The sequence below is a fragment of the Ranitomeya variabilis genome, chromosome 2 (genome assembly GCF_051348905.1).
Source record: "Ranitomeya variabilis isolate aRanVar5 chromosome 2, aRanVar5.hap1, whole genome shotgun sequence".
Classification (NCBI taxonomy): Eukaryota; Metazoa; Chordata; class Amphibia; order Anura; family Dendrobatidae; genus Ranitomeya; species Ranitomeya variabilis.
Window position 1 is genome coordinate 633,668,829 of NC_135233.1, and position 27,369 is coordinate 633,696,197.

Sequence of the window (27,369 nt, forward strand, 5' to 3'; positions counted from 1 at the left end):
ACCACTTGGCACCCTTAATCCGGGCAAACAAGTCTGACAACAGAGGCAAAGGATACTGAAATTTAACAGTGATTTTATTCAGAAGTCGATAGTCTATACAAGGTCTCAAAGATCCGTCCTTCTTGGCCACAAAGAAAAATCCCGCACCAAGAGGGGAAGAGGATGGACGAATATGTCCCTTCTCCAGAGACTCCTTAATATACGAACGCATTGCGGTATGCTCAGGTACAGACAGATTAAATAATCTTCCCTTAGGAAACTTACTACCTGGAATCAAATCTATAGCGCAGTCACAGTCCCTATGAGGAGGAAGAGCACTGGACCTGGACTCGCTGAATACATCCTGATAATCAGACAAATACTCAGGAACATCCGAAGGAGTAGAGGAAGCAATAGACACCGGCGGGGAATCGCAATGAATTCCCTGACAGCACCAACTTGACACAGACAGCCTTCCAATCCAAAACTGGATTGTGAGTTTGTAACCATGGCAGACCCAAAACGACCAAATCATGCATTTTATGCAAAACAAGAAAACGAATCACCTCTCGATGTTCAGGAGACATGCACATGGTCACCTGTGTCCAAAACTGCGGCTTATTTTCCGCCAATGGCATAGCATCAATACCTCTCAGAGGAATAGGATTAACCAAAGGCTCCAGAACAAAACCACAGCGCTTGGCAAACGACAGATCCATAAGACTCAGGGCAGCACCTGAATCCACAAACGCCATAACAGGATAGGAAGACAATGAGCAAATTAAAGTCACAGACAAAATAAATTTAGGTTGCAAATTACCAATGGCGACCGGACTAACCACCTTTGTTAAGCGTTTAGAGCATGCTGATATAACATGTGTAGAATCACCACAGTAGAAACACAGCCCATTCTGACGTCTATGATTTTTCCGTTCAATTCTAGTCTGATCTCTATCACATTGCAATAACTCAGGTGTCTGTTCAGACAACACCACCAGGGAATTAGCGACTTTGCGCTCCCGTAAACGCCGGTCAATCTGAATAGCCAACGCCATGGAGTCATTCAGACTTGTAGGAACGGAGAAACCCACCATCACATTCTTAATGGCTTCAGAAAGGCCATTTCTGAAATTTGCGGCCAGAGCACACTCATTCCACTGAGTAAGCACGGACCATTTCCGAAATTTTTGGCAATAAACTTCAGCTTCATCCTGGCCCTGAGAGATAGCCAGCAAAGCTTTTTCTGCCTGAATTTCAAGATTGGGCTCCTCGTATAGCAACCCAAGCGCCAGAAAAAACGCATCAACATCTGCCAAAGCCGGATCGCCTGACGCCAACGAGAAGGCCCAATCCTGAGGGTCGCCCCGTAAGAAAGAGATAACAATTTTTACTTGCTGAGCTGAGTCTCCAGACGAACGAGGTCTCAGAGATAGAAACAATTTACAATTATTCCTGAAATTTCTAAATTTAAATCTGTCTCCAGAGAACAATTTCGGAATAGGTATTTTAGGTTCTGACATTGGACTGCTAGTAACAAAATCTTGAATACTCTGCACACGAGCAGCAAGCTGATCCACACTAGTAATCAAGGTCTGGACATTCATGTCTGCAGCAAGGCTCCAGCCACTCTGAGATAAAGGGGAGGAAAGAAAGAAAAAAAAAAAAAAAAAAAAAACTCAGAATTTCCTTTCTTATAATCCCACTTCTGCAATGCATTAAATATTCACTTATGGCCTGGCATACTGTTATGACCCCAATGGCAGGGGGTCTCAGAGACAATAGCGAAGTCTGCAAACATAAAACCCAGCTCATAGGGCAGTGGTAACTGGGCTGACCATATACCTGAACCTAGCACACAAATAACAGCAGCCGGGGAACGTACCTACGTTGATTCTAGACGTCTCGCGCCAGCCGGAGAACTAACTAACCCTAGCAGGGAAAAGAAAGACCTTTCTTGCCTCCAGAGGAAATACCCCAAAAAGTTGGATACAAGCCCCCAACAAATAATAACGGTGAGGTAAGAAGAAAAGACAAACGCAAGAAATGAACTAGGATTTAGCAAAGAGAGGCCCGCTAACTAATAGCAGAATACAGGAAGATGACTTATATGGTCAGCGAAAACCCTCACAAAAACTCCACGCGGAATATTCAAGAACCCCCGAACCGTCTAACGGCACGGGGGGAGAACATCCACACCCTAGAGCTTCCAGCAATATAAGGAATCACATTTAGTACAAGCTGGACAAAAATAAGAGCACAGAAAATAACCAAAAACAAGAAAGCAGGACTTAGCTTAATTTTGCATAGAACCAGGACCAGCAGATAGGAGCAAACAGAAGGATCTGATTACAACGATGCCAGGCACCAGACTGAAAATCCAGGAAGTTCAAATAGCGACACCCCTGGACTAACGAGGCCAGGTGGATACCAAGCAAGGGAAGGAATATCAAAGTGTCATATCACTAGTGACCACAAGAGGGAGCCAAAAGGTCAATTCACAACAGGATGGATCTTTCAGCAAGACAATGATCCAAAACACCGCTCCAAATCTACTCAGGCATTCATGCAGAGGAACAATTACACTGTTCTGGAATGGCCATCCCAGTCCCCAGACCTGAATGTCATTGAACATCTGTGGGATTATTTGAAGAGGGCTGTCCATGCTCGGCGACCATCAAACTTAACTGAACTGGAATTGTTTTGTAAAGAGGAATGGTCAAAAATACCTTCATCCAGGATCCAGGAACTCATTAAAAGTTACAGGAAGCGACTAGAGGCTGTTATTTTTGCAAAAGGAGGATCTACTAAATATTAATGTCACTTTTCTGGTGAGGTGCCCATACTTATGCACCTGTCAAATTTTGTTTGAATGCAGATTGCACATTTTCTGTTAGTACAATAAACCTCATTTCAAGGCAGAAACATTACTGTGTCCAACAGTTATTAGATATATGAAACTGAAATAGCTGTTGCAAAAAACACAATTTTTATAAAACATTAAGCTAAGATTAATAGGGGTGCCCAAACTTTTTCATATAACTGTATCTGAAGGGTAGTCACAGTGTAGAGGGATCATCCTTATTATATTTGCAAATGGAAACGCTAGAAGCAATGTAATGAAACTGAAAGGGAGTAGATACAGATTAGATATTAGAAAAAAACTTTTTGACAGTGAGGGAGATCAATGAGTGGAACAGACTACCATGAGAGGTGAGTTCTCATTCAATGGAAGTCTTCAAAGAGAGGCAAGACAGTCATCTGTGTGAGATCCTAGATATCACTGAATGAAATATTCCAGTTGTAAATCTTTATTCATTATATAGTGGAATGTGTTGAGAACAATAAAGCCTAAAAATGATCAACGTAAATCACAACTAATATTCCATGGAGGTCTGGAGTTGGAATGATGCTCAAAATCAAAGTGGAAAATGAAGTTACAGGCTGATCCAACTTCAGTGGAAATGCCTCAAGACAAGGAAATGATGCTCAGTAGTGTGCGTGGCCTCCACTTGCCTGTATGACCTCCCTACAACGCCTGGGCATGCTCCTGATGATGCGGGGGATGATGTCCTGAGGGATCTGCTTACAGACCTGGACTAAAGCATCTGCCATGACGTTGGTGGGTGGTGCGAGACATGATGTCCCCAGATGTGTTCAATCGGATTCGGGTCTGGGGAACGGGCGGGCCAGTCCATTGCTTCAATGCCTTCATCTTGCAAGAACTGCTGACACACTCCAGCCACATGACGTCTGGCATTGTCCTGCATTAGGAGGAACCCAGGGCCAACTGCACCAGCATATGGTCTCACAAGGGGTCTGAGGATCTCATCTCAGTTCCTAATGGCAGTCAGGCTACCTCTGGCGAGCACATGGAGGGTTGTGCGACCCTTCAAAGAAATGCAACCCCACACCATTACTGACCCGCTGCCAAACCGGTCATGCTGAAGGATGTTGCATGCTGCAGATCGCTCTCCACGGCGTTTCCAGACTGTCACGTCTGTCACATGTGCTCAGTGTGAACTTCTTTCATCTATGAAGAGCACAGGGTGCCAGTGGCAAATTTGCCAATCCTGGTGTTCTGTGGCCAATGCCAAGCGTCCTGCATGGTGTTAGGCTGTGCGCACATCCACCGTTTGTGGACATCGGGCACTCAGACCATCCTCATGGAGTCCGTTTCTAACAGTTTGTGCAGACACATGCACATTTGTGGCCAGCTGGAGGTAATTTTGCAGGGCTCTGGCAGAGCTCCTCCAGTTTCTCCTTGCAAAAAGGCTGAGGTAGCGGTCCTGCCGCTGGGTTGTTTCCCTCCTACAGCCCCCTCCATGTCTCCTGGTGTCCTGGAATGTCTCCTGTTAGCGCCTCCAGCCTCTGGACGCTACGCTGACAGACACAGCAAACCTTTCCACTGCTCGCATTGATGTGCCATCCTGGATGAACTGCGCTACCTGAGCCACATTTGTTGGTTGTAGAGTCCGTCTCATGCTACCACGAGTGCGAAAGCACAACCAACATTCAAAAGTGACCAAAACATCAGCCAGAAAGCATTGGTACTGAGATGTGATTTGTGGTCCCCACCTGCAGAACCACTCTTTTATTGAGTGTGTCTTGATAATTGCCAACAATTTCCATCTGTTGTGTATTCCATTTGCACAACAGCATGTGAAATTGTCAAACAGTTTTGCTTCCTAAGTAGACAGTTTGATTTCACAGAAGTTTGATTTACCTGGAGTTATATTCTGTTTAAGTGTTCCCTTTATTTTTTTTCAGCAGTGTGTGTATGTATATGTGTGCATGTATGTATGTGTGTGTGTGTGTATGTATATATATATATATATATATATATATATATATACAGGTCCTTCTCAAAAAATTAGCATATAGTGTTAAAATTCATTATTTACCATAATGTAATGATTACAATTAAACTTTCGTATACTATAGATTCATTATCCACCAACTGAAATTTGTCAGGTCTTTTATTGTTTTAATACTGATGATTTTGGCATACAACTCCTGATAACCCAAAAAACCTGTCTCAATAAATTAGCATATTTCACCCGACCAATCAAATAAAAGTGTTTTTTAATACCAAACAAAAAAACCATCAAATAATAATGTTCAGTTATGCACTCAATACTTGGTCGGGAATCCTTTGGCAGAAATGACTGCTTCAATGCGGCGTGGCATGGAGGCAATCAGCCTGTGACACTGCTGAGATGTTATGGAGGCCCAGGATGCTTCAATAGCGGCCTTAAGCTCATCCAGAGTGTTGGGTCTTGCGTCTCTCAACTTTCTCTTCACAATATCCCACAGATTCTCTATGGGGTTCAGGTCAGGAGAGTTGGCAGGCCAATTGAGCACAGTAATACCATGGTCAGTAAACCATTTACCAGTGGTTTTGGCACTGTGATCAGGTGCCAGGTCGTGCTGAAAAATGAAATCTTCATCTCCATAAAGCATTTCAGCCGATGGAAGCATGAAGTGCTCCAAAATCTCCTGATAGCTAGCTGCATTGACCCTGCCCTTGATGAAACACAGTGGACCAACACCAGCAGCTGACATGGCACCCCACACCATCACTGACTGTGGGTACTTGACACTGGACTTCAGGCATTTTGGCATTTCCTTCTCCCCACTCTTCCTCCAGACTCTGGCACCTTGATTTCCGAATGACATGCAAAATTTGCTTTCATCAGAAAAAAGTACTTGGGACCACTTAGCAACAGTCCAGTGCTGCTTCTCTGTAGCCCAGGTCAGGCGCTTCTGCCGCTGTTTATGGTTCAAAAGTGGCTTTACCTGGGGAATGCGGCACCTGTAGCCCATTTCCTGCACACGCCTGTGCACGGTGGCTCTGGATGTTTCCACACCAGACTCAGTCCACTGCTTCCTCAGGTTCCGGTCACCTCTTCTCGTTGTACAGCGTTTTCTGCCACATTGTTTCCTTCCAACAGACTTACCATTGAGGTGCCTTGATACAGCACTCTGGGAACAGCCTATTTGTTGAGAAATTTCTTTCTGGGTCTTACCCTCTTGCTTGAGGGTGTCAATGATGGCCTTCTTGACATCTGTCAGGTCGCTACGCTAGTCTTACCCATGATGGGGGTTTTGAGTAATGAACCAGGCAGGGAGTTTTTAAAAGCCTCAGGTATCTTTTGTATGTGTTTAGAGTTAATTAGTTGATTCAGAAGATTAGGGTAATAGGTCATTTAGAGAACCTTTTCTTGATATGCTAATTTATTGAGACAGGTTTTTTGGGTTATCAGGAGTTGTATGCCAAAATCATCAGTATTAAAACAATAAAAGACCTGACAAATTTCAGTTGGTGGATAATGAATCTATAGTATATGAAAGTTTAATTGTAATCATTACATTATGGTAAATAATGAAATTTAACACTATATGCTAATTTTTTGAGAAGGACCTGTGTATATATATATATATATATATATATATATATATATATATATATATATATATATATACACTCGCGTATAAGCCAAGGCACCTAATTTTGCCACGGAAAACGGGGTAAGCTTATTGGCTCGAGTATAAGCCATGTATGCATTGTCCCCTCATCCCTGTCCTGCTGTGCGTGGCTCGTCCCGTCGCTGTCCTGCTATGTGTTGCTCCCCCCCCCCTTCGCTGTCCTGGTATGTGGCTCCCCCATCCTGTCCTGGTATGTGTGGCTCCCCCTATTGTATGCATGGCTCCCCTGGTCCCGTGTGGCTTACGCCCCGTCCCATTGTTGTATGCATGGCTCACTTCCCCCCTGTCCTACTCACCCTCCTCGCACAGTCGCTGCATCTCCGTTGTCCCAGCGCGGCAGCTGTCCTGTGCTGAGCGGTCACGTGGTACTGCTCATTAAGGTAATGAATATGTGCTCCATGCCTATGGGAGTGGAGACGCGTGCATATTCATTACCTTAGTGAGCAGTACCACGTGACCGCTCAGCACAGGACGAGGCGTCGGGATGGAGATGCAGGGACGGAGATGCAGCGACCGCACCAGGAGAGTGAGTATGATGTCTTCTGTTACCAGCTCCTGCCGCTGCTCCGCCGCTCTCCCTCCCCCGACGGCTTTCTGGACAATGACTCGCGTATAAGCAAGGGGGGCGTTTTCAGCACACAAAAAAGTGCTGAAAATCTCGGCTTATACATGAGTATATATAAATATATATACCGTATATACTCGAGTATAAGCCGAGATTTTCAGCCCGCTTTTTGGGGCTGAAATTGCCCCTCTCGGCTTATACTCGAGTCATACCGGGGGTCGGCAGGGGAGGGGGAGCGGAGGCTGTCCAAAAATACTCACCTAGTCCAGGCGCGGTCCCTGCTTCCCCGGCGCCGGCAGCAGCAGCTTCAGCTTCTTCCTGTACTCAGCGGTCACATGGTCCCGCTCATTACAGTAAATGAATATTTGGCTCCACCTCCCATAGGGGTGGAGCCACATATTCATTACTGTAATCAGCGGTACCATGTGACCGCTGAGTACAGGATGAAGCGCTGCGGCGTCGGGGAAGCAGGATCTACACAGCGGCAGGACCAGGTGAGTATACGGGGAGGGGAGCGCAGCGCTGCGCGATAGTCACCTGCTCCTCGTTCCGGGCGCCCATCTGTCTCCAGCACTGACGCTGAGGTCAGAGGGCGCGGTGACGTGGTCAGTGCGCGCCCTCTGCTGAACGTCAGTGCTGGAGATAGATCGGCGCCCGTAATGAGGAGCAGGTGACTATTGAAAGTGCCAGGGGCCTGAGCGACGGAGAGGTGAGTATGTGATTTATTTTTTTTATCGCAGAAAATGGGGCAAGTGTCTGTATGGAGCATCAATGGGGCCATAACGTTCCTGCAGCACTATATGGGGCCATAACGTTCCTGCAGCACTATATGGGGCCATAACGTTCCTGGAGCACTATATGGGGCCATAACATTCCTGCGGCACTATATGGGGCCATAACATTCCTGCAGCACTATATGGGGCCATAACATTCCTGCAGCACTATATGGGGCCATAACATTCCTGCAGCACTATATGGGGCCATAACATTCCTGCAGCACTATATGGGGGCCATAACGTTCCTGCAGCACTATATGGGGCCATAACATTCCTGCAGCACTATATGGGGCCATAACATTCCTGCAGCACTATATGGGGCCATAACATTCCTGCAGCACTATATGGGGCCATAACGTTCCTGCAGCACTATATGGGGGCCATAACGTTCCTGCAGCACTATATGGGGCCATAACGTTCCTGCAGCACTATATGGGGCCATAACATTCCTGCAGCACTATATGGGGCCATAACATTCCTGCAGCACTATATGGGGCCATAACATTCCTGCAACACTATATGGGGCCATAACATTCCTGCAGCACTATATGGGGCCATAACATTCCTGCAGCACTATATGGGGCCATAACATTCCTGCAGCACTATATGGGGGCCATAACATTCCTGCAGCACTATATGGGGCCATAACATTCCTGCAGCACTATATGGGGCCATAACGTTTCTGCAGCACTATATGGGGCCATAATGTTTCTGCAGCACTATATAGGGGCATAATGTTTGTGCAGCACTATATGGGGCAAGTGTCTGTATGGGGCCATAATTAACGTTTGTAGGGCACTACGGCATATGGGGCAAGTGTCTGTATGGAGCACCTTATAGGGCCATAACGTTTGTGCAGCACTATAAGGGGCAAATATCTTTATAGAGCATCTTATGGGGCCATAATCAGCATTTGTGCAGCATTATATTGGGCAAATGTGTCTATGGAGCATCTTATGGGGCCTTTATTAACCTTTATGCAGGATTATATGGGGCATATTTTAATATGGAACATCTTATGGGGCCATAATGAACAGTATGGAGCATTATATGGGGCTCCTGATTCAATATGGATATTCAAAGACACCTAACCTACTGATGTCTCAATTAATTTTACTTTTATTCGTATCTATTTTTACTTTTGACATTTACCGGTAGCTACTGCATTTTCCCCCCTAGGCTTATACTCGAGTCAATAAGTTTTCCCAGTTTTTTGTGGCAAAATTAGGGGGGTCGGCTTATACTCAAGTATATACGGTATATTTATATATATATATATATATATATATATATATATATATATATATATATATATTTATTATTATTTTTTTTTTATTATTTTTTTTGTGCCTAAAATACAAGGAAATGTGTCATCTTTAACTTTAGGCCTTTTAGAGATCATTTCATCTTCAACTTGCTTAACAACTGTTCACAATAACAGTATTTTTAATCAAGGGTGCTCAGACTTTTACATGCCAATTTAGGTCTAGAAATATTTGGACATCAACCAATTCTTCGTGATTTAAGCTCTTCATGTCACTATTTTTGATTTAGAATGAAACAGCTGAGATGCAATTGAAGTGTAGTCTTTCAGGTTTAATTAAATGAGTTGAACCAAAAAATTCTGTAACACGTTTATTAATTGCAACCATTTTTCTACAAATCCTCCTCATTTCAGGGGCTAAAAAGTAATTGGACCAATTAACTTTACCATAAATAAAATGTTAATTTTTAATACTTTGTAGAGAATCCTTTGCAAGCAGTGGCTGAATTTTGGAAGCCAAGGCCGTCACCAAACGCTGTGTTTCTTCCATTGTGATGCTCTACCAGGCCTTTATTGCAGCTCACTTTAGTTATTGATTGTTTGTGGATTTTTCTGCCTTCAATTTTGTCTTAAGCATGTGAAATGCATGCTCAATGGGGTTGAGATTGGTGTTTGACTTGGCCATTGCAGATTTTTTACTTCTTTGCCTTAAATAAAATCCTGTGTTGGTTTTGCAGTATGCTTTTAGATTATTGTCCATCTGTACTGTGAATCTGTCTAATCAACCTAGCTGCATTTGGTTAATCTGAGAAGAAAGTATAGCCCTGCACACTTTAGAATTCATTTGGCTGGTCCTGTCTTCAGTCACATCATCAATAAACACTAGTGATCCAGTATCATTGCATGCCCATTCCTTCACACTGCCTCCACCATGTTTTGCACATGATGTGGTGTTCTTTAGATCATGAGCTGTTCCAAGTCTTCTCTATACTTTTTTCATTTCATCATTCTTGTACAGGTTGATCTTTGTTTCATCTGTCCAAAGAATGCTTTTCCAGGACTGGGCTGGCTGTTTTAAATGTTTTTTTTGGCAAAGTCTAATCTGGCCTTTCTATTTTTAAGGCTTATTAATAATTTACATCTTGTGGTGACCCCTCTGTATTTGCTCTCATGAAGTCATCTGTTTATGGTAGACTTAGATACTGAGACACCTACTTCCTGGACAGTGTACTTCACTTGGATGGATGTTGTCAAGGTGTTTTTCTTCACCGTGAAAAGGATTTTGTGATAATCTACCCCTGTTGTCTTCTGTGGACATCCAGGCCATTTTGAGTTCCCAAGCTCACCGATGTGCTCATATATTTGTAGAATAAAGTTTGATTTGGCCATTCCTAACACTTCTGCTATCTCTGATGGATTTCTTCTTTTTTCAGCCTAATGATGGTCTGTTTCTCTTCAATTGAGAGCTCCTTTGACTGAATATTGTGGGTTCACAGCAACAGCTTCCAAATGCAATTGCCACACCTGGAATCATCTCCAGATCTTTTACCTGCTTAATTGATGATGGCTTAACAGGGGAAAAGCCCATGCAGCCCATTAAAGAGATTTTGAAATAATTGTCCAATTATGTTTAGTCTCTTAAAAAAAAAAAAAGTCAGCTGCATATTAAATAGCCGTAATTCCTAAACCCCTCAAATTAAAGCAGAGAGTCTGCACTTTAAGTCCATATATAACTGTGTCTTGAATATGTTTTGGTAAACATCTAAATTGCCAAAACTAGTGTCACTGTCTAAATATTTTTGGACCTAAGTGTATATGTTGATATTTTTACCTTCTTGGCTGTACAGACAAAGATACAATGTATGTTTCATACAGAAGAAACTGTAAAAGGAGCTAGCGCCGGTTTCATGATGCCCGAAAATAAAAGAACAGTCCAGTGTCAAACAACCTTAAATATTCTTCCAGTTCCACTTCTGATGAGTGGTTTTATTTTACATATAATTGATACTCATCAAAATATTTATCAGAAATGATGTGACACATTAACCTAACAATAGGGAAAATAATGTAAATTAGAATAAGCCTATTCGTTTCTGCTCTTTTATTTCTAATGGGCTTTGTTTTCTTGTCGTTGCAGGAATCCACAGTTGCTGAAATGGAAGATTCAGTTCTAAACGTTGTAAGCTTATATTATATATCTTATAAAAAATAGAGGATGGATAGGTAGGAAGATTGCTAGATGGGTGGATAGTTAGATGTTACCAGTATGTACAGAAGAATGAATTGATATTAATGGCATATCCTCAGTATAAGATTATTGGGGGCCAGCTCTCCCACCGATCAGCTGTTTACAGCTCCCGCAGCTCCACTGCACCGAGCAGCTCCATACACTGCTTAGTGGCCAAAGCTGAGAACTGTAGCTCCACTTGAAGGAACAGGTTATCAATAGCAAAGTAGTGGCTTGCTTATTTACTGATAGGATATATTCTAGATTCCTGTCCGGTTCTCATGCCTGTACGCTGATACTCTTGTCAGTGATCAGAAATGTCATTCATGTTTCCCCTGGATCAAGCTATTTGGGAACATCTCTCTGCTGCATCTCATGTGTACAATAAAGCATCGCTCTGCACTTTTCTGACAGATTGTCTTCCAGCGTAACCATTGTTTAGAAAATGAATTCATAAAAATGCCCAAATTTGCTTTGCCCCATTAAACAAAAGACATTCAGTGAGATTTATTCATTCTGCAAAGGTTCGATCAGTGGACGTGATTCCTATGTACTCTATTTATAGACTTAATTTGACTGCGGAAACAGGACAAGGTGATCTTCTCATCTTTGCTGACATGTAGTCATCATTTCCATCTCGCTTGGCTGTAGATAGCCTTGTGATGGATGGGAAGTTCACCAGTGAAGTCCAATTAGCAAAATGATTCATGACTGAAAAGCCAGTATCCAGAGAAAAAGTTTTGTCTTTGAAGGTTCTCTGGATTTTTTAATTGATTGTGATATTAGTTTCATATAATTTTTTTCTTTCATATCTGCTGTGTAAAGAACCATCATAAAAACATATTGGCAAATTCAGATTTGGTGTTTCTCACACTACGCCAAAAAATGAGAGCTTGTTAGGGTAAATTGTACCAGTGTTATTGAAATGTGTGTGTCTCTTAACCCCTTCACAACATCCTCCGTACATGTACATGCAAGTCAGAAGCAGGTGTGTGGAGCGGGCTCATGGGGTGAATCGGCAGGAAATGGCTGTGTGTTACTGCCAGGACCTTCCTCCAACAATTGCAAGTGGCATGAAGCGCTGGCAGGGATTGATAACCTATTAAATGTTGGTGTGAAACTCTGACAGCGGCATTAACAGCGCACAGGCATGGGGGGCGCGTCATTTGAAGCACCCATCGGTGCGCCCGTCACCTGATCGTGGGTCACTGATGAGTTGCAGTGACAGCCGGGGGTCAGTTGAGGACCTCCGTGCTTTTCATTATGGAGCTCCATTGAAACCCTCCCCGTTGCCGGGCTTTAAAGGAAAAAGTGATTTCTACTATATGCAGTAATGCTGTGGTATTGTTGTATATAGCAAAAGCGATCAGACGGTCACAGCTTCAAGTCCCCTATGGGGGCTAATAAGATTAGTGACAAGTAAAAAAAAAAAAAGGGTTTAGAAAATATTGAAAAAATTAAAAAAAAACAAAAAAGTTCACATCACCCCTCCTTTTCCCCCATTACAAAGAGAATAAAAAAATACAAGCATGTGGTATCATTGCATTCAGAGGAGTCCCAGCTATCAAAATATAAAAATAATGAAAAATTCAAATCCGCCAAAAATTAAGTTTGTTTGATCACAGCAATACCATAAAAACAAGCAATTGCATCTTCATCTCCACCCCAAAATGGTATGAATAAAAACGTTGTCCCACCCTGCAAAAAATAAGCTGTCACACAGCTCCATCAACCGAAAAATGAAAACGTTAGGCTGGCTTCATACTTGCGTACGGGAGTGCTGCGAATGGCAGCGTATTTCCTCCCTTCTTCCTCCATGAAATTCCGCCTTTGCTCCGCCTACTTCTCCTTGCGTCTTGCATTGCCCTGCGTATCGCTCTTTATCATTGGGTACTGTAGTGTGGCTAAAGGTTGTATAGTCGACGGGAGGTGTGTATCACAGAGAAGGCTTGTCGCTGTGATGTAACCCGGAATGTTTTCTGTAATGCACATAAAGCAATAAGGAAGTATTTAAGTATATTTGGGTCCGGGTTACGGGTAGCTATGAAAGATGGGAGGGTCTGGCTACCCATATACCTCACCCCTGGGTAAGGGGCATAACCATGCCTATCTGTTTGTTTCAGGACCTGTGGTGATGTCAGAACCACATGTCTAATCATGTGACAGGTTCCTGGGTGTGGTTTCAGGCTACATAATGGAGGTGTGTTTGGCACATGGCTGTGAGTGTTTGGGAATCTGTGAGTGTGGACAGAGATCCCTGTGTCCAGGCGGGACACTATAGACAGGAGTCTGTGTGTGTGGAGGAGAAAGCCTCCACAGTGTGTTAAGGCTCCAGGACTGGGCCTGCGTGCCTACAGACCTGAGAAGAGCAGAGCTCTTCTATGGACTTTTATGCTATGTCGGCCTGATATACAGACTGTTTTCCTTTTTGTTGCTGCCTTGCTGGTTTATGGAGTGAATAAACCTACATGAACGCTGAAGAGAATGTGCCTCCTGTTTCCTCCTATGCACCTGAGCCAGTGAATCCCTACAGTACGCAGGCCATGCAAATGTATGCGGATTCCTCCGCATGCACCATTTTGACGCTGCATGTTGCATTTTGTTGCAGTCGGCACAGCGTCAAAACTGCGCATGCTGAGGCATCCGCATACATTCACATGGCCTGCATACCTAATGTTAAAGGTAGGTACGCAGGGCAACGCAGGACGCAAGGAGTGTAGGCGGAGTGTAGGCATGGGTTCATGGAGGAAGAAGGGAGGAAGTAGGCAGCCATCTGCATCCCTCCTTTTTCTAACTCCTGATTTTTCTTGTTATGTATCACTGTAATCAGACTGATGAGCGGAATCATATTGCGATGTCATTCTTACCACACAGTGTACCACATAAAAACAGTTCCTAAAAAGCAATGTCAGAATTGCGGGGGTATTTTTTACAATTTCTCCTCATTTGGATTTTTTTTTCCAGTTTTCCAGTACACTGTTTGGTAAAATGCATGGTGTCATTCAAGAGTACAACTCGTTCTACAAAAAAAATAAGCCCTCATACATCTATGTGGAAAGAAAAATAAAAAGTTATGGCTTTGGGAAGAAGGTGAGTGAAAAGCGAAAATGCAAAAACGGAAATTGGCCGCTTCGTGAAGGGGTTAATAAATTTCCCACATTTTGGTATGTCTTCCAGTCAAACAATCAAATCTTTGACTGCTATTAGCAGGTGCAGATTTCTACCACAAATTTGTGCCATTTTCTGGCTTAGGCCGGGGTCACACTAGCGTATGGCATCCGATGCGAGAGCTAATGACCCCCGGCTCCTGCTCTGCTGCGAGCCGGAGCCGAGTGTCATGAGTCTGTGCCCCGAGCCTCTTGCACAGAGCGGATGGGAGCACGGCTGTGGAGGAGGCGGAGAAAGTCATTTCTCCATCTCCTCCATTGCTGGGGTCAGCGTATATCTAACCGCTCTCGGATGGTATCCGAGTGATGTGCGCTGTCACTGGCACCTATAGACTTGTATGGGTATGAGTGAGCCAAGACTCGGCCAAGTCTCGGCACCAATCTCAGCATGCTGCAATTGTTCTCGCATGCCGATTTGGCATGTAAAAAATGTGATCAACTGTAAAATAGTGCTCGAGGAAGGATGTGACACAGAAAACTTTAATAATTTCTGTACTGTTCTCCCTGACTGCAAAGTTATACCATCCCGTAACATTCAGTCTATTTCCAGAAAGTAGATGGCCCTAAAATGCAGTCTGTGCTCTGTGAACAAAAATGAATAGGCACAATTTTGCTGGGTTAAAATTTTGATAAAACAATATGCTGCAAGATTTTTTTTTTACATGGTAAATTGTAATTTGTACAGGCTGCCGTGCTATGCCGTATATACTGTACTTCTTCACTGAGCCACACTCGTACACTGGATTTAGTTATCCTTAGTGTCCTGATTCCAGTACTTCAGCTTAAATCCTACAAACTTGACCTAGACCGCAGTCAGGACATTCAGCAACAATGACAATGCTAATATAAAAATAGCCGTTATTTATACCAGACTTCTGCACCTCATAGCTCTAAGGGGTAATCTCGTTATTAAATTGGTATAATTAGTTACACATCATAGAAATAAGTGAGTTTGCCGTTGAAAATGGCCCGAGGGCTTGTTTTTTGCGGAACGAGTTGTACTTTTGAACAACACCATTGGTTTTACCATGTCGTGTACTGGAGAAAGGGAAAAAATTTCCAAGTGCGGTGAAATTGCAAAAAAAAAAAAAGTGCAATCCCACACTTGTTTTTTGTTTGGCTTTTTTGCTAGGTTCACTAAATGCTAAAACTGACCTGCCATTATGATTCTCCAGATCATTACGAGTTCATAGACATCAAATATGTGAAGGTTCTTTTTTATCAAAAAAAATTCCAAACTTTGTTAAAAAAAACAAAAAATTGTGCCATTTTCCAATACTCGTAGCGTCTCCATTTTTCATGTTCTCGGGTCAGGTGAGGGATTATTTTTTGCGCACCGAGCTGTCGTTTATAATGATACCATGTTGGTGCAGATACGATCTTTTAACGACCTGTTATTGCATTTTAATGCAATGTCGCGGCGACCAAAAAATTCTGGTGTTTTGACTTTTTTTTATCACTACGCCGTTTAACGATCAGGTTAATCCTTTTTTTATTGATAGAATGGGCGATTCTGAACGCAACAATACCAAATATGTGTATGTTTGATTTATTTTTGAATTGTTTAATTTTGAATGGGGCGAAAGGGAGGTGATTTGAACTTTATTTTTTTTATATTTTTAAAAACATTGTTTTTTAACTTTTGGCTTGCTTCAATAGTCTCGATGGGAGACTGGAAGTTGCCATAAGGCTACTTTCACACATCAGGTTATTTGCATCAGGCACAATCCGGCGAATGTTGGAAAAACTGGATCCGGCGCAGATTGTGAAAAACTGACGCGACGGATTCGTTTTTTCGACCGATCCGGCTAGCATATCTGGATTATTGGATAAAAGAAAAAAAAAATTGGAGCATGCTCAGTTTAAAAAAAAAAACGGAATTCGGTGCCGGAATCCCTCATTTTCCGGATCCGGCACCTTCCGGCTCCCATTCTAGCAAACAACCGGAAGCGATCCGGCGCTTCCGGCTTTTTCGCTGAAGACCAAAAACATTGCTATGGACTTTTTTCAAAGAAACCGGAAACGGCAGATTTGCCGGATCCGGCGAAAACCGGACGAAACGCAAGGTAATCAGGCGCAATCCGGCACTAATACAAGTCTATGGGGAAAAAACGGATACGGCGGCAACATTCGCCTGTTCTGTTTTTTCAAAATTAGCCCGATTAAGGCTGACGCTGAAAACCTGATGTGTGAAAGTAGCCTAACCCGATCTGCTCTGCTACATACAGGCGAGGATCAGATCTCCTGTATGTAGTATAATTATTCACTTGCAATGAGCGCCGACCACCAGGTGGTGCTCATAGCAAGCCGGCAATGACAACCATAGAGGTCTCCAGGAGACCTCTGCTTGTTATGTCAACCCATCGGTGACCCGCGATCATGTGACGGGGTCACTGATGGGCGGATTTCCGGCACAATTGCATGTTAAATGCCACTGTCAGTGTTTGATAGTGGCATTTAACGGGTTAATATCCACGGGTGATAGTGCTAGCAGTATAGACTTCAGAACAAGCACTGATATAGTAGAATGTGCATCTCAGCACAAAAACAATGCTGCTCAGCCAAAACTGTCACTCAAGGAGGAGTTCCCCCCCCCCCCCCCAGCAGCAAGGAAGTGAAAAACTGTTCAGCAGTGAACTGCTAAAGACACAAGTTAATATTAACCCTTTACTGCTTTTTTTTTTACATGGGCCATTGATCCCAACCCAATGTTCTGGATAAGCAGTGACACTGAGAAGCAGATAATGACATACTAGAAATCTGAAATAATTTACCTTTTTTCTTGTAGTCTAAAGTTCTGAATGGAATATGTGACAAAACATACAAATTTACCACAGACCCCTTAACAAGTCAAAGTGCCTGCCTGGAGGAAGTCGTCCTAACTAATATAAGACCCGGGGAAGGGTTGGTAAGTAGATAGAATTGCTTTAATGCAATCTGATCACAATATTTTAGAATTGTTCTAAATGTTATGCTCAGAAATGGTAATGGTACAGTTTTTCTTATAAGCATTTTGTTTTACCATGTGAAATAGCTATTGGAGCCCACCCTTGGAATCAACAATTCTGCTTGTTCCTTAGCATTGCTGAAACGATAAACCGTAGGGTGGTCTAGGGTGGTCGTTGCAACATCTGACAGAAAACAAAATGGGAAATGTGGTCAGAGTCCCTCAATGGTATTGCCTCAGGACTTCCAGTATTGCACACTACAATTACGTGTATGATACTGTATGTATGATAAAGCATGCATGCAAAAAGGATTTATTTAGTGATTATTTCCCTAGCAACCATCAACCCCCACATGTACTTATGCTGGCTAATAGATGTAAATCATTCAGCTGAGGTGAGGAAGACTAAATCTCCGAGCACTAAAAAATACTCGGAGGACACCCGAGCGTGCTCGGGAAATCTCGAGTAACGAGTATATTCGCTCATCACTAATCCTTATTATTGTATTGCATTTAGTTGTGTCACTAATCCTTATTATTGTACTAGATGGCAGCCCGATTCTAAAGAATCGGGAGTCTAGAATCCATATATACTTTATTTATTCAAATGTAAGAATAATTTGGTGGGCGGGGACCCTCGGCCTCCGATTTGGTTGGCGGGGCCCCACGGCCTCCGCTTTGGTGGGCGGGGCCGCTCAGCCTTCGATTTGGTGGGCGGGGCTCCTCGGCCTCCGATTTGGTTGGTGGGGCCCCTCGGCCTCCGATTTGGTGGGCGGGGCCCCTTATCCTCCGATTTGGTGGGCGGGGACCCTCGGCCTCCGATTTGGTGGGCGGGGCCCCTCGGCCTCCGATTTGGTTGGCGGGGCCCCTCGGCCTCCAATTTGGTGGGCAGGGACCCTCGGCCTCCGATTTGGTGGGCGGGGACCCTCGGCCTCCGATTTGGTGGGTGGGGACCCTCGGCCTCCGATTTGGTGGGCTGGGCCCCTCGGCCTCCGATGTGGTGGGCGGGGCCCCTCGGCCTCCGCTTTGGTGGGCGGGTCCGGGCCCCTCGGCCTCCGCTTTGGTGGGCGGGGACTCTCGGCCTCCGATTTGGTGGGCGGGGACCCTCGGCCTCCGATTTGGTGGGCGGGGACCCTCGGCCTCCGATTTGGTGGGCAGGGACCCTCGGCCTCCGATTTGGTGGTCGGGGACCCTCGGCCTCCGCTTTGGTGGGCGGGGCCCCTCGGCCTCCGATTTGGTGGGCGGGGTCCCTCTGCCTCCGATTTGGTGTGCGGGGACCCTCGGCCTCCGCTTTGGTGGGTGGGGCCCCTCGGCCTTCGATTTGGTGGGCGGGGCCCCTCGGCCTCCGATTTGGTTGGTGTGGACCCTCGGCCTCCGATTTGGTGGGCGGGGACCCTCGGCCTCCGATTTGGTGGGCGGAGACCCTCGGCCTCCGATTTGGTGGGCGGGGACCCTCGGCCTCCGATTTGGTGGGCGGGGCCCCTCGGCCTCCGATTTGGTGGGCGGGGACCCTCGGCCTCCGATTTGGTGGGCGGGGACCCTCGGCCTCCGATTTGGTGGGCGGGGCCCCTCGGCCTCCGATTTGGTGGGCGGGGCCCCTCGGCCTCCGATGTGGTGGTCGGGGCCCCTCGGCCTCCGCTTTGGTGGGCGGGGCCGGGCCCCTCGGCCTCCGCTTTGGTGGGCGGGGCCGCTCGGCCTTCGATTTGGTGGGCGGGGCTCCTCGGCCTCCGATTTGGTTGGCGGGGCCCCTCGGCCTCCGATTTGGTTGGCGGGGCCCCTCGGCCTCCGATTTGGTGTGTGCTCTGCCTGGGGCCACTGTGCTCTGCCTGGGGCCCCATATGCTGCCTGGGGCCCCTGTGCTCTGCCTGGGGCCCCATATGCTGCCTGGGGCCCCTGTGCTCTGCCTGGGGCCCCTGTGCTCTGCCTGGGGCCCCATGTTCTGCCTGGGGCCCCTGTGCTCTGCCTGGGGCCACTGTGCTCTGCCTGGGGCCCATGTTCTGCCTGGGGCCACTGTGCTCTGCCTGGGGCCCCATAAGCTGCCTGGGGCCCCTGTGCTCTGCCTGGGACCATGTGCTCTGCCTGGGGCCCCATATGCTGCCTGGGGCCCCTGTGCTCTGCCTGGGGCCACTGTGCTCTGCCTGGGGCCCCATATGCTGCCTGGGGCCACTGTGCTCTGCCTGGGGCCCATATGCTGCCTGGGGCCCCTGTGCTCTGCCTGGGGCCCCATAGGCTGCCTGGGGCCCCTGTGCTCTGCCTGGGACCACTGTGCTCTGCCTGGGGCCCATATGCTGCCTGGGGCCCCTGTGCTCTGCCTGGGGCCCCATAGGCTGCCTGGGGCCCCTGTGCTCTGCCTGGGACCACTGTGCTCTGCCTGGGGCCCCATATGCTGCCTGGGGCCCCTGTGCTCTGCCTGGGGCCCCTGTGCTCTGCCTGGGGCCCCATAGGCTGCCTGGGGCCCCTGTGCTCTGCCTGGGTGTAGGACACTGGTGACGTCACTTATCTCCGGACATTATCTCCGGACATTAGCTCCGGACAAAGCCACGGAAGTTGGCACAAATTGCAGGAAGTAGTATTCTAGGCAATTATATATTAGATTGCATTCAGTTGTGGTAGTGGAAGAAGATCCAGCTCCACGGGGTAAAACCTTTTCTGTACTAGTGAAAGAATATGAATCCAGTAGTGAGGGTAAAAACATAGCATGCCATAGCTAAAAGCCAGGTACCTAGTCCATAGTTCAGTAGTAAAATGACCGGCCGGACGATTAACGCGTTTGTGGTGTTATACAGTCATGTTGGTCACATTTGTGGGGCTATTTGTGGGGCCATCATACTATTTGGAGAGCTACTTGGGGGTTCGTCATACTATTTGATGGGGCCTCATAGTATTTCGGGGCTCTTTGTGGGACCATAATTCTATTTGGAGTGCTATGTGGGGGCCATCATGCTACTTGGGGGGACCATAATACTATGTGCAGGGCTATATGGGGGCCATTATACTGTTTGTTGGGCTGTGGGCAATTATACTCTCTGGAGGGCTGTGTGGGGTCCATTATGGCCTGTGCTGGGTGGGTTGTGCAAGGTCCATTATACTGTGTGCAGAGTTGTGTGGCATCCATTATACTGTGTGGAGGGTTGTGCCTACGCCATTATACTGTGTGGAGGGCTGTGTGGGGGCCATTATACTGCCTGGGGGGCTATATGGGGACCATTATAATGTATGCACGCCATCATACTGTATGGAGGGCTGTGTAGGGGCCACCATATTGTGTAGAGGGCTTTGTCAAGGCCATCATTCTGTGTGCGAATAACTATGGGGTACATCATGCTGTCTTGGGTTCACTGTGGTGTTATACTTTGGGGTACTTTAGGGTCATCATACCATGCGTGTGTAGGGTACTGTGGAAGATTTCACTTTGGGGGTATTTATTGGCATCTTACTTCATGGGGGCCATGAAAGGGGTATTTTAGTGTGTGGGAACACTATGGGGCTTCAATTAGGGCAAAGTTGTCAGATATCCTCTTCTGTGAATCCGCCGTATATATTTTTTTTTGTGGCGGAAGGAGGGGACCCAATTATGACTTCTGCTATGGGGCCCCATGATTTCTATGTACGCCCCTGAGTAGAGCAGATGCTTTGCCTGGGGATTGGTACAAGACTAATTGTGATTTGGTTAAACATAGTTTGAGGTCTAAGACAATTTTTAAGCAAGGGGAGCTACCTGACTCTATGAGGGAGGTGCTGGTAGTGTTATTACTGATGCCTGGGAAGGACCCCATGTCTTTAGATTCTTATCATTGTATTTCATTACTTAATTACAGTGTAGTATAGGAAAACCAGGCAGGATAGGGTCTTCATGGTTTGATTCCTAATAGTTTCGTTCACTGTGGTGCAGTGTATTGGGGAAGGCTGTTTGCTTTAAGTTCTGCTGGAAGTTTATGCACTTAAATAACCTCCCTGTTTGACCCAGAAACGGTGCCAGTGTGAATGATGCCAGCTGTCTTAAAGCGAGTAAATCCCTACAATTTGTGTTTTGGACGCGGGCACTGAATCCCAAGAGGCACAAGTGATTGCGGGATAAAATAAGTATGTCCTGGATGAAGGCAGCGTCAGCATTGCAAACCCTGTTAGAAAGTATGGAGGACCTTGTGAAGCAGTTACTCCAGGTGCAGCAGCAATAGCAAATGCAGCATGAGCAGCAAATGGCTCTCTTGGCGGAAACTGTCCGGGGCAGGGAGACTGTACAATCTGCCAGTCAAAGGGACGGTATCCATGTGAGGAGAGCAGTACAGGAGGCCTTGTAGAAAATGACTCTGGAGGATGATGTCAAGGCTTTCATGCCTGTAATTGAGAGGGTGACAGACAGAAAAACTGCTCTCAGAGCAGTGGTCAGAGGTCCTGGCATCATAGCTTATAGGGGAACTACAGAAGTCATATTATGACCTTTACCTGCAGGATGCCAAGGAGTACAACAAGCTAAAAGCGGAGATTTTGGCACTTTGTGCATAACCTTGGCAGTCTGGGCGCAACTGGTGCACCCCTGGTGCTTCCAAAAGGACAAACCTCCCCGGTCTAAGTTGTTCGACCTATTACACCTAGTGCAAAAATAGCTGCAGCCTGAGACCTGCTCTCCAGCACAGATGGTGTAAAGGGTGGTAGTGGACCGATTTATCCATTCAGTACCCAAATTTGTGCAAAGCTGGGTTGCCCAAGTGGATCCCCAGAATGCAGATGACCTAGTGAACCTGGTGGAAAGATACTTTGCTGCAGAGAACACCCTGAGCAGTGAAGGGAGCCTGAGTTCCCCTGTCATGGATACTCAAAAGGTGTCCAGGGGCATGTTTGGGGGGTGCACAAAGATCTAGGAGTGGTCCGAGCCAGATTCGAGAGGTACACCTTGTCACATTGTCTGTTGGACATGTCATTCCCCGTGTCATAGATCATCCCATTGTCCCTTGACCTCGAATCTGGCCACTCAGTTAGTATACGTTGGTGGATAATTACTGACATGAGCAATGCCGCTACTGCACTAGCATGAGTTCAGTTGATGGGTTTTTATAAGTGGTTAATAAGTCTACTCTATAGATGTAATGCGGGCCTCATCAGCTCCAGTACTTCAGACAGTAGCTAGAGTGTTGGCAACAGTACAGTATATATTGAGGGGACTAGCTAAACCACTAGTCTCACCTAGGGTGCTTCTCTGATTTAATCCTCACCTTCCATATTTATATCCTCTGGACAAGGTACTGTGTCAAATTCGCCTTTCATATTTACTCAGGTCAGAATTGCTTACCTCTCAGGATTTCCAAGTCAGATATGGGGCTTCTCATGTTGCCAAGTTCCTATACATACAACTCCATGACAGTGTGCTCACAGTTTGAAGTAGCACCTGTGTCCCTGGGCTTTTCAAAATTGGAGGGGCTCTTTGGGAACTGTGTTTTACCTACACTTCTCACACAAGTTCACACTCTTGTCCAGTCATTTATTGTCAAGCCATATGATAAGGCGTATGTAAAATTGGTGGTGGGATATACCAGAATTGATGGTGGATGAATGGGGAGAGATGGAAGATACATTTTATTCCTCAGTAGTGAGTGCTAGGGAGAGAATGCAGACAGAATTTTTAAATAGAGTTTATTATACTTTAGAAAAGTTGAGGAGGTTTGGGATGGCTTTGGATTATTTGTGTTTTCATTGTGAAGTGGTGATGGACTCTTTTCTGCACTTAATTTGATCTTGTCTGAACATTCTTCCAGAAAGTTAAAAGCTTGGACAAAGTCACTGGCCAACTTTGATATTTTAAAAAAAGTTTTTCCTTTTCAAATAAGACGATTAAACGTTTGGAATTATAGTGGAATAATATAATATGTTATGCAAGAACAATAAAAAGCATATGTCCCAATGGCCCAGTTTAAATATGTAATAACAAAGGATAAAAAAACCTTGAATAAAACAGATAAAGTATGATGCAAACAAAAGTGCTCCCAAACACAGGATGATACCCTCACAGTGAATTTTTCCACATGCACAGTATGATGACCCTACTGTACCCCCTCCCTCAATTCACCTGAATGGTGACCCGATCACAGTATGATTCTCCAACTGTAATTCCCACACAACTCTTCAAACAGTATAATGGGCACAAAAAGTCCTCCATGCAGTGCAATGGCTCCACATAGTATTCCATACAGTGTAATGGGCCCCACATAGTGCTCCATACAGTATAATGGGCCCCACATAGTCCTACATAAAGTGTAATGGGTAACATATTCTGTATAGAGCACTAACGGGGCCCTGCATTGCCTTCCATACAGTATAATGGCCCTACATAGTGCTCCATACAGTATAATGGGCCCCACATAGTGCTGCATACAGTATAATGGCCCCACATGATGCTCCATACTGTACTGTATAAGGGTCCCGCATGGCGCTTCATACTGAATAATGGCCCTATATAGTGCTCCATACTGTATAATGGCCTCACATAGTTCTCCATACTGTATTATGGCCACTCATAAAAAAAAACCCCACCTACGCCCGTTTCAGCACTGATCTGGTCTCTTCATATATCACAGTCCTACCTGTGGGCACGCGCACCATCTACTCAGCAGTAGCGCCACCGCCATTCTACTCAGCCTGCGCGCCATCCCCTTCATCACTAGCGCCACCACCCTCCTCAGCACGTGCACAGACTGATGGGAGGGTGCACGGCCGGAGGGGAGAGCGCACAGCCTGATGGCACAGCACACGTACTGAGAAGAGTGGCCCAGGTGCTAGTGATGAGGGAGATGGCGAACGGACGGAGGAGTGATGACAGCGCTAGAGCTGACGAGATGGTGTGCGTGCCCACCGGGAGGGCTCTGTGTGCCCCCTCTGGCACATGTGCCATAGGATCGCCACCACTGCCCTAGGGTGTTGTCCTCTACATTGTGTCGGCTAGGTGTTATACATGAGCTTATTGATCGGTCCTACAACAGACTCTTTTTTTTTCCTATTCCTGTTTTTCTGTGCTAGATAAATAATTATAATGGCATGGAAATTTTCGGAAATTCCCTGTATGCTCCATTAGTTGCAATTAATCAATAAATATTCCACTATATGAAATCTTCTACATGCATAGGAGATGTGCTTATACGATAGATACGTGGTTAGCATAGCAGACACTGCCTAATAGTATACCCAGCGGCACTTGCTATATATTTAGTTCTATCATATGTCTGCATAAGCTGATGGTTAATGATACTTTGAGGAGGGATGATGGGTTTGGGGAGTGGAATGATTGGGTGTTGTGTATGAGGTTGTATGTAGTAAATGTATGGATATGATTCTTTAGTTGTTAATGTTTTTTATGCAACTACATTATATTGATCTAGAGTCAGATACTGAACTGGCTTCAGTGGACATTGATGATACTTATTGATTATAATGGTTGCTAAAGTTAATATTTTCATAGTGTTAAAAAATAGAAAATAAAGCCTTTAAAAAGCACAGTTAGCCAAGGTTGTTTTTAAATAAAATATTATATATACAAAGTATTACTTACATTCTTTTAAAATGAAGCCCAGATGCTGAATCTTTGCAGCCCAGAATCCTTTACTCAAATGTTTCCATGACCATAGTCATGAGTCCCTGTTCTCCGAAGAATCCAATTTAATGTTTTCATTTGTTCACAAGAATACATGTCACCATTTGCCTTTTTCCTCTCCATAGGGAATGTATATCAAGTCTACATATGACGGGCTCCATGTCATTACAGGAACTACAGAAAACGTAAGTGAAATCTGTCTCCCAATTTATTACAAATGATTTGCAGTTAGTTAACATTATATTAAAGGGAACCTCTGCAGGTTAACAGCGTCCTCAACCTGCCCGCCGCCGGAACTTAGAGCCCCACTGCCAGGAGGAAGTTAACTTTATTCCCTCTGGCAGCATTCGGCGTTCAGTCATAGGGGCGGTTAATAGCGTTTTTCACGTGACAAGTTCCCTTTAAGTATAGATAACTTTGGCAAATGTTGAATAATAGCAGCCGAATAAAAAACATTACACAATATGTATGATGCATTGTAAATCCGTAACATATGTGGGGTTATGAGCATTTTTCAAGCTGCTTCAAACATTTGTAATTGATCTTGGATCCTCACTCAACATTTCTTGGCGTTGTATAAGACCAAAAAAAGCAGACAGCATCATATAACAATGTAGACTGAAAATGTACGTGCAGTGCAGCGACAAGGGATGAAAATGGAAAACTGCGTATGGGCCTAAAGTATAAAATGTATGATTAACTTGCTGAGCACAACAGGTTTTTTTTTTGCATATATTACCCTGCTAGAAATCTACATGCTGATTAACTGCAGTGTAATTCTAAAATGTTGGGCAGTGTTCACATACTGTTATTGTGCTGCTTTTTTTGCAGTAATTTTCCAAATTTGATTGCAGAATTGTGCATGCTCATATATCGCACGTACAGCACACAGTGGGTATTCTCCCCACAGTCGTGATAGTAAGTTTGCGATTTGCATACTCCCCGCCACATTGAGACTAGACTGTTTCCGACCTCATTCAATACGCTTGCATTGAGCGAGACTGCTCCCATCTAGTCGGACTGTGGCCTGGTATATGCATGTTGCATATTTACGGTCGCATTACCACCATCGCCGGATCAGTGAATCCTCACAACGTGCAGTGCAGTGCGTGCAATGTGAGGATGCATGAGTCTGCAATCACACAGAGTGACAGCAGACTTGTAGTTTAAGACTAGATAACAGACGAGGGTTGAAGCTCTGTAGTTATTGGTGAACTATATGTACAATGCACCCTAGCAATCAGTGGCCCCATTCTAACTTTACGTGGTCTACTACGTCATGACTGATTTGCTGTGGTTCCTAAATGTTTCCACTGCACAACTCCTAGTTGATGGTGGAGCATTTAACAAGGAGAAATTTGACAATCTGACTTGTTACTATGGTGGTATCTTATTACAGTACCACTCTGGGATCAGGGAGCTCTTCCTTTCACGTCCAGGCCCTCGCCTTTCCTTGACAAGAGGCTGGATGTTGCACATTGTGCTTATGACACTTGAATGAAAAACCTGATTTCAGTGACTGAGACGTGCATCCCAGTACTTTTATAAATAAAGAGTTAAGAATCTACCCAGTGAGGTACTAATTTAAGTTTTTGTTGTCTATATGTCTTATGTCAATAATCTGTGAAGTTTTTCCTGTATCTAGTTTTAACTTCTTCACAAGAATGTGTTTGCTGTTTGGGCGGATTCAGACATCCATTTTCCACATATGAGTACTATCCGTGTTTTTTATGGATAGAACTCAAGCCTAGTATAGTATATAGGGATGTTCACATGTCTGCTTGTTTTGGCAGTCAAGTCAGTGAAAAAAAAACCAGACAGCACACAGATGCCATCCGAGTGTTGTCTGTTTTTTTATGGGCTGCTGCTGTTAGACAAACAAATGAAGCCAGCTCACTGAACAGCTACCTCAGGGTGCACGGAACGCCGCGTTGATTAACTTAGTCACACGTGAAGAAAGAAAAAAACTTGTTCCAGCTCCATATTCATAAAATTCAAACTTGGTACTTTATTGATCCATTAAAAGCAGTAGATGCATAGCTCTCCAAATGCACAACGGAGAAAAAGGGCGACGCGTTTCGATCACTGAAGATCTTTGTCAAAGCTATAAATGTATCTGAATGAACTCGGTAGTCAAAGAAATATTGCGTTAAAGCAAGTTAAGTTTCTAGGTCCATTATATAAAATCTACAGTTATAATTACATATATAGCATGAATGTTGATTATAGAATCATCTTGTGGATTATCTGTGAAAAAATGACCAAGTATGGGATTGACAAGGCTACAGTTAGGTGGATTTATAACTGGCTCAGGGATCATACTCAAAGAGTGGTACTAAATGGTTGCACGTCCAATTGGATGAGTACTTCAAGTGT

The 27,369-nt window shown here is 45.0% G+C and overlaps 1 protein-coding gene across 1 annotated transcript in view; it reads left to right on the forward strand.

Moving 5' to 3' along the window:
• The window catches only part of CNKSR3 (CNKSR family member 3), a 176,070-nt gene that overhangs the window by 115,625 nt on the left and 33,076 nt on the right, over positions 1-27,369 (forward strand). Inside the window, exons 5-7 of the mRNA XM_077289082.1 lie at positions 11,208-11,249; positions 17,253-17,372; positions 25,119-25,178. Coding sequence (XP_077145197.1) covers positions 11,208-11,249; positions 17,253-17,372; positions 25,119-25,178 — 222 coding nt within the window. The remainder of the gene's footprint in view (positions 1-11,207; positions 11,250-17,252; positions 17,373-25,118; positions 25,179-27,369) is intronic.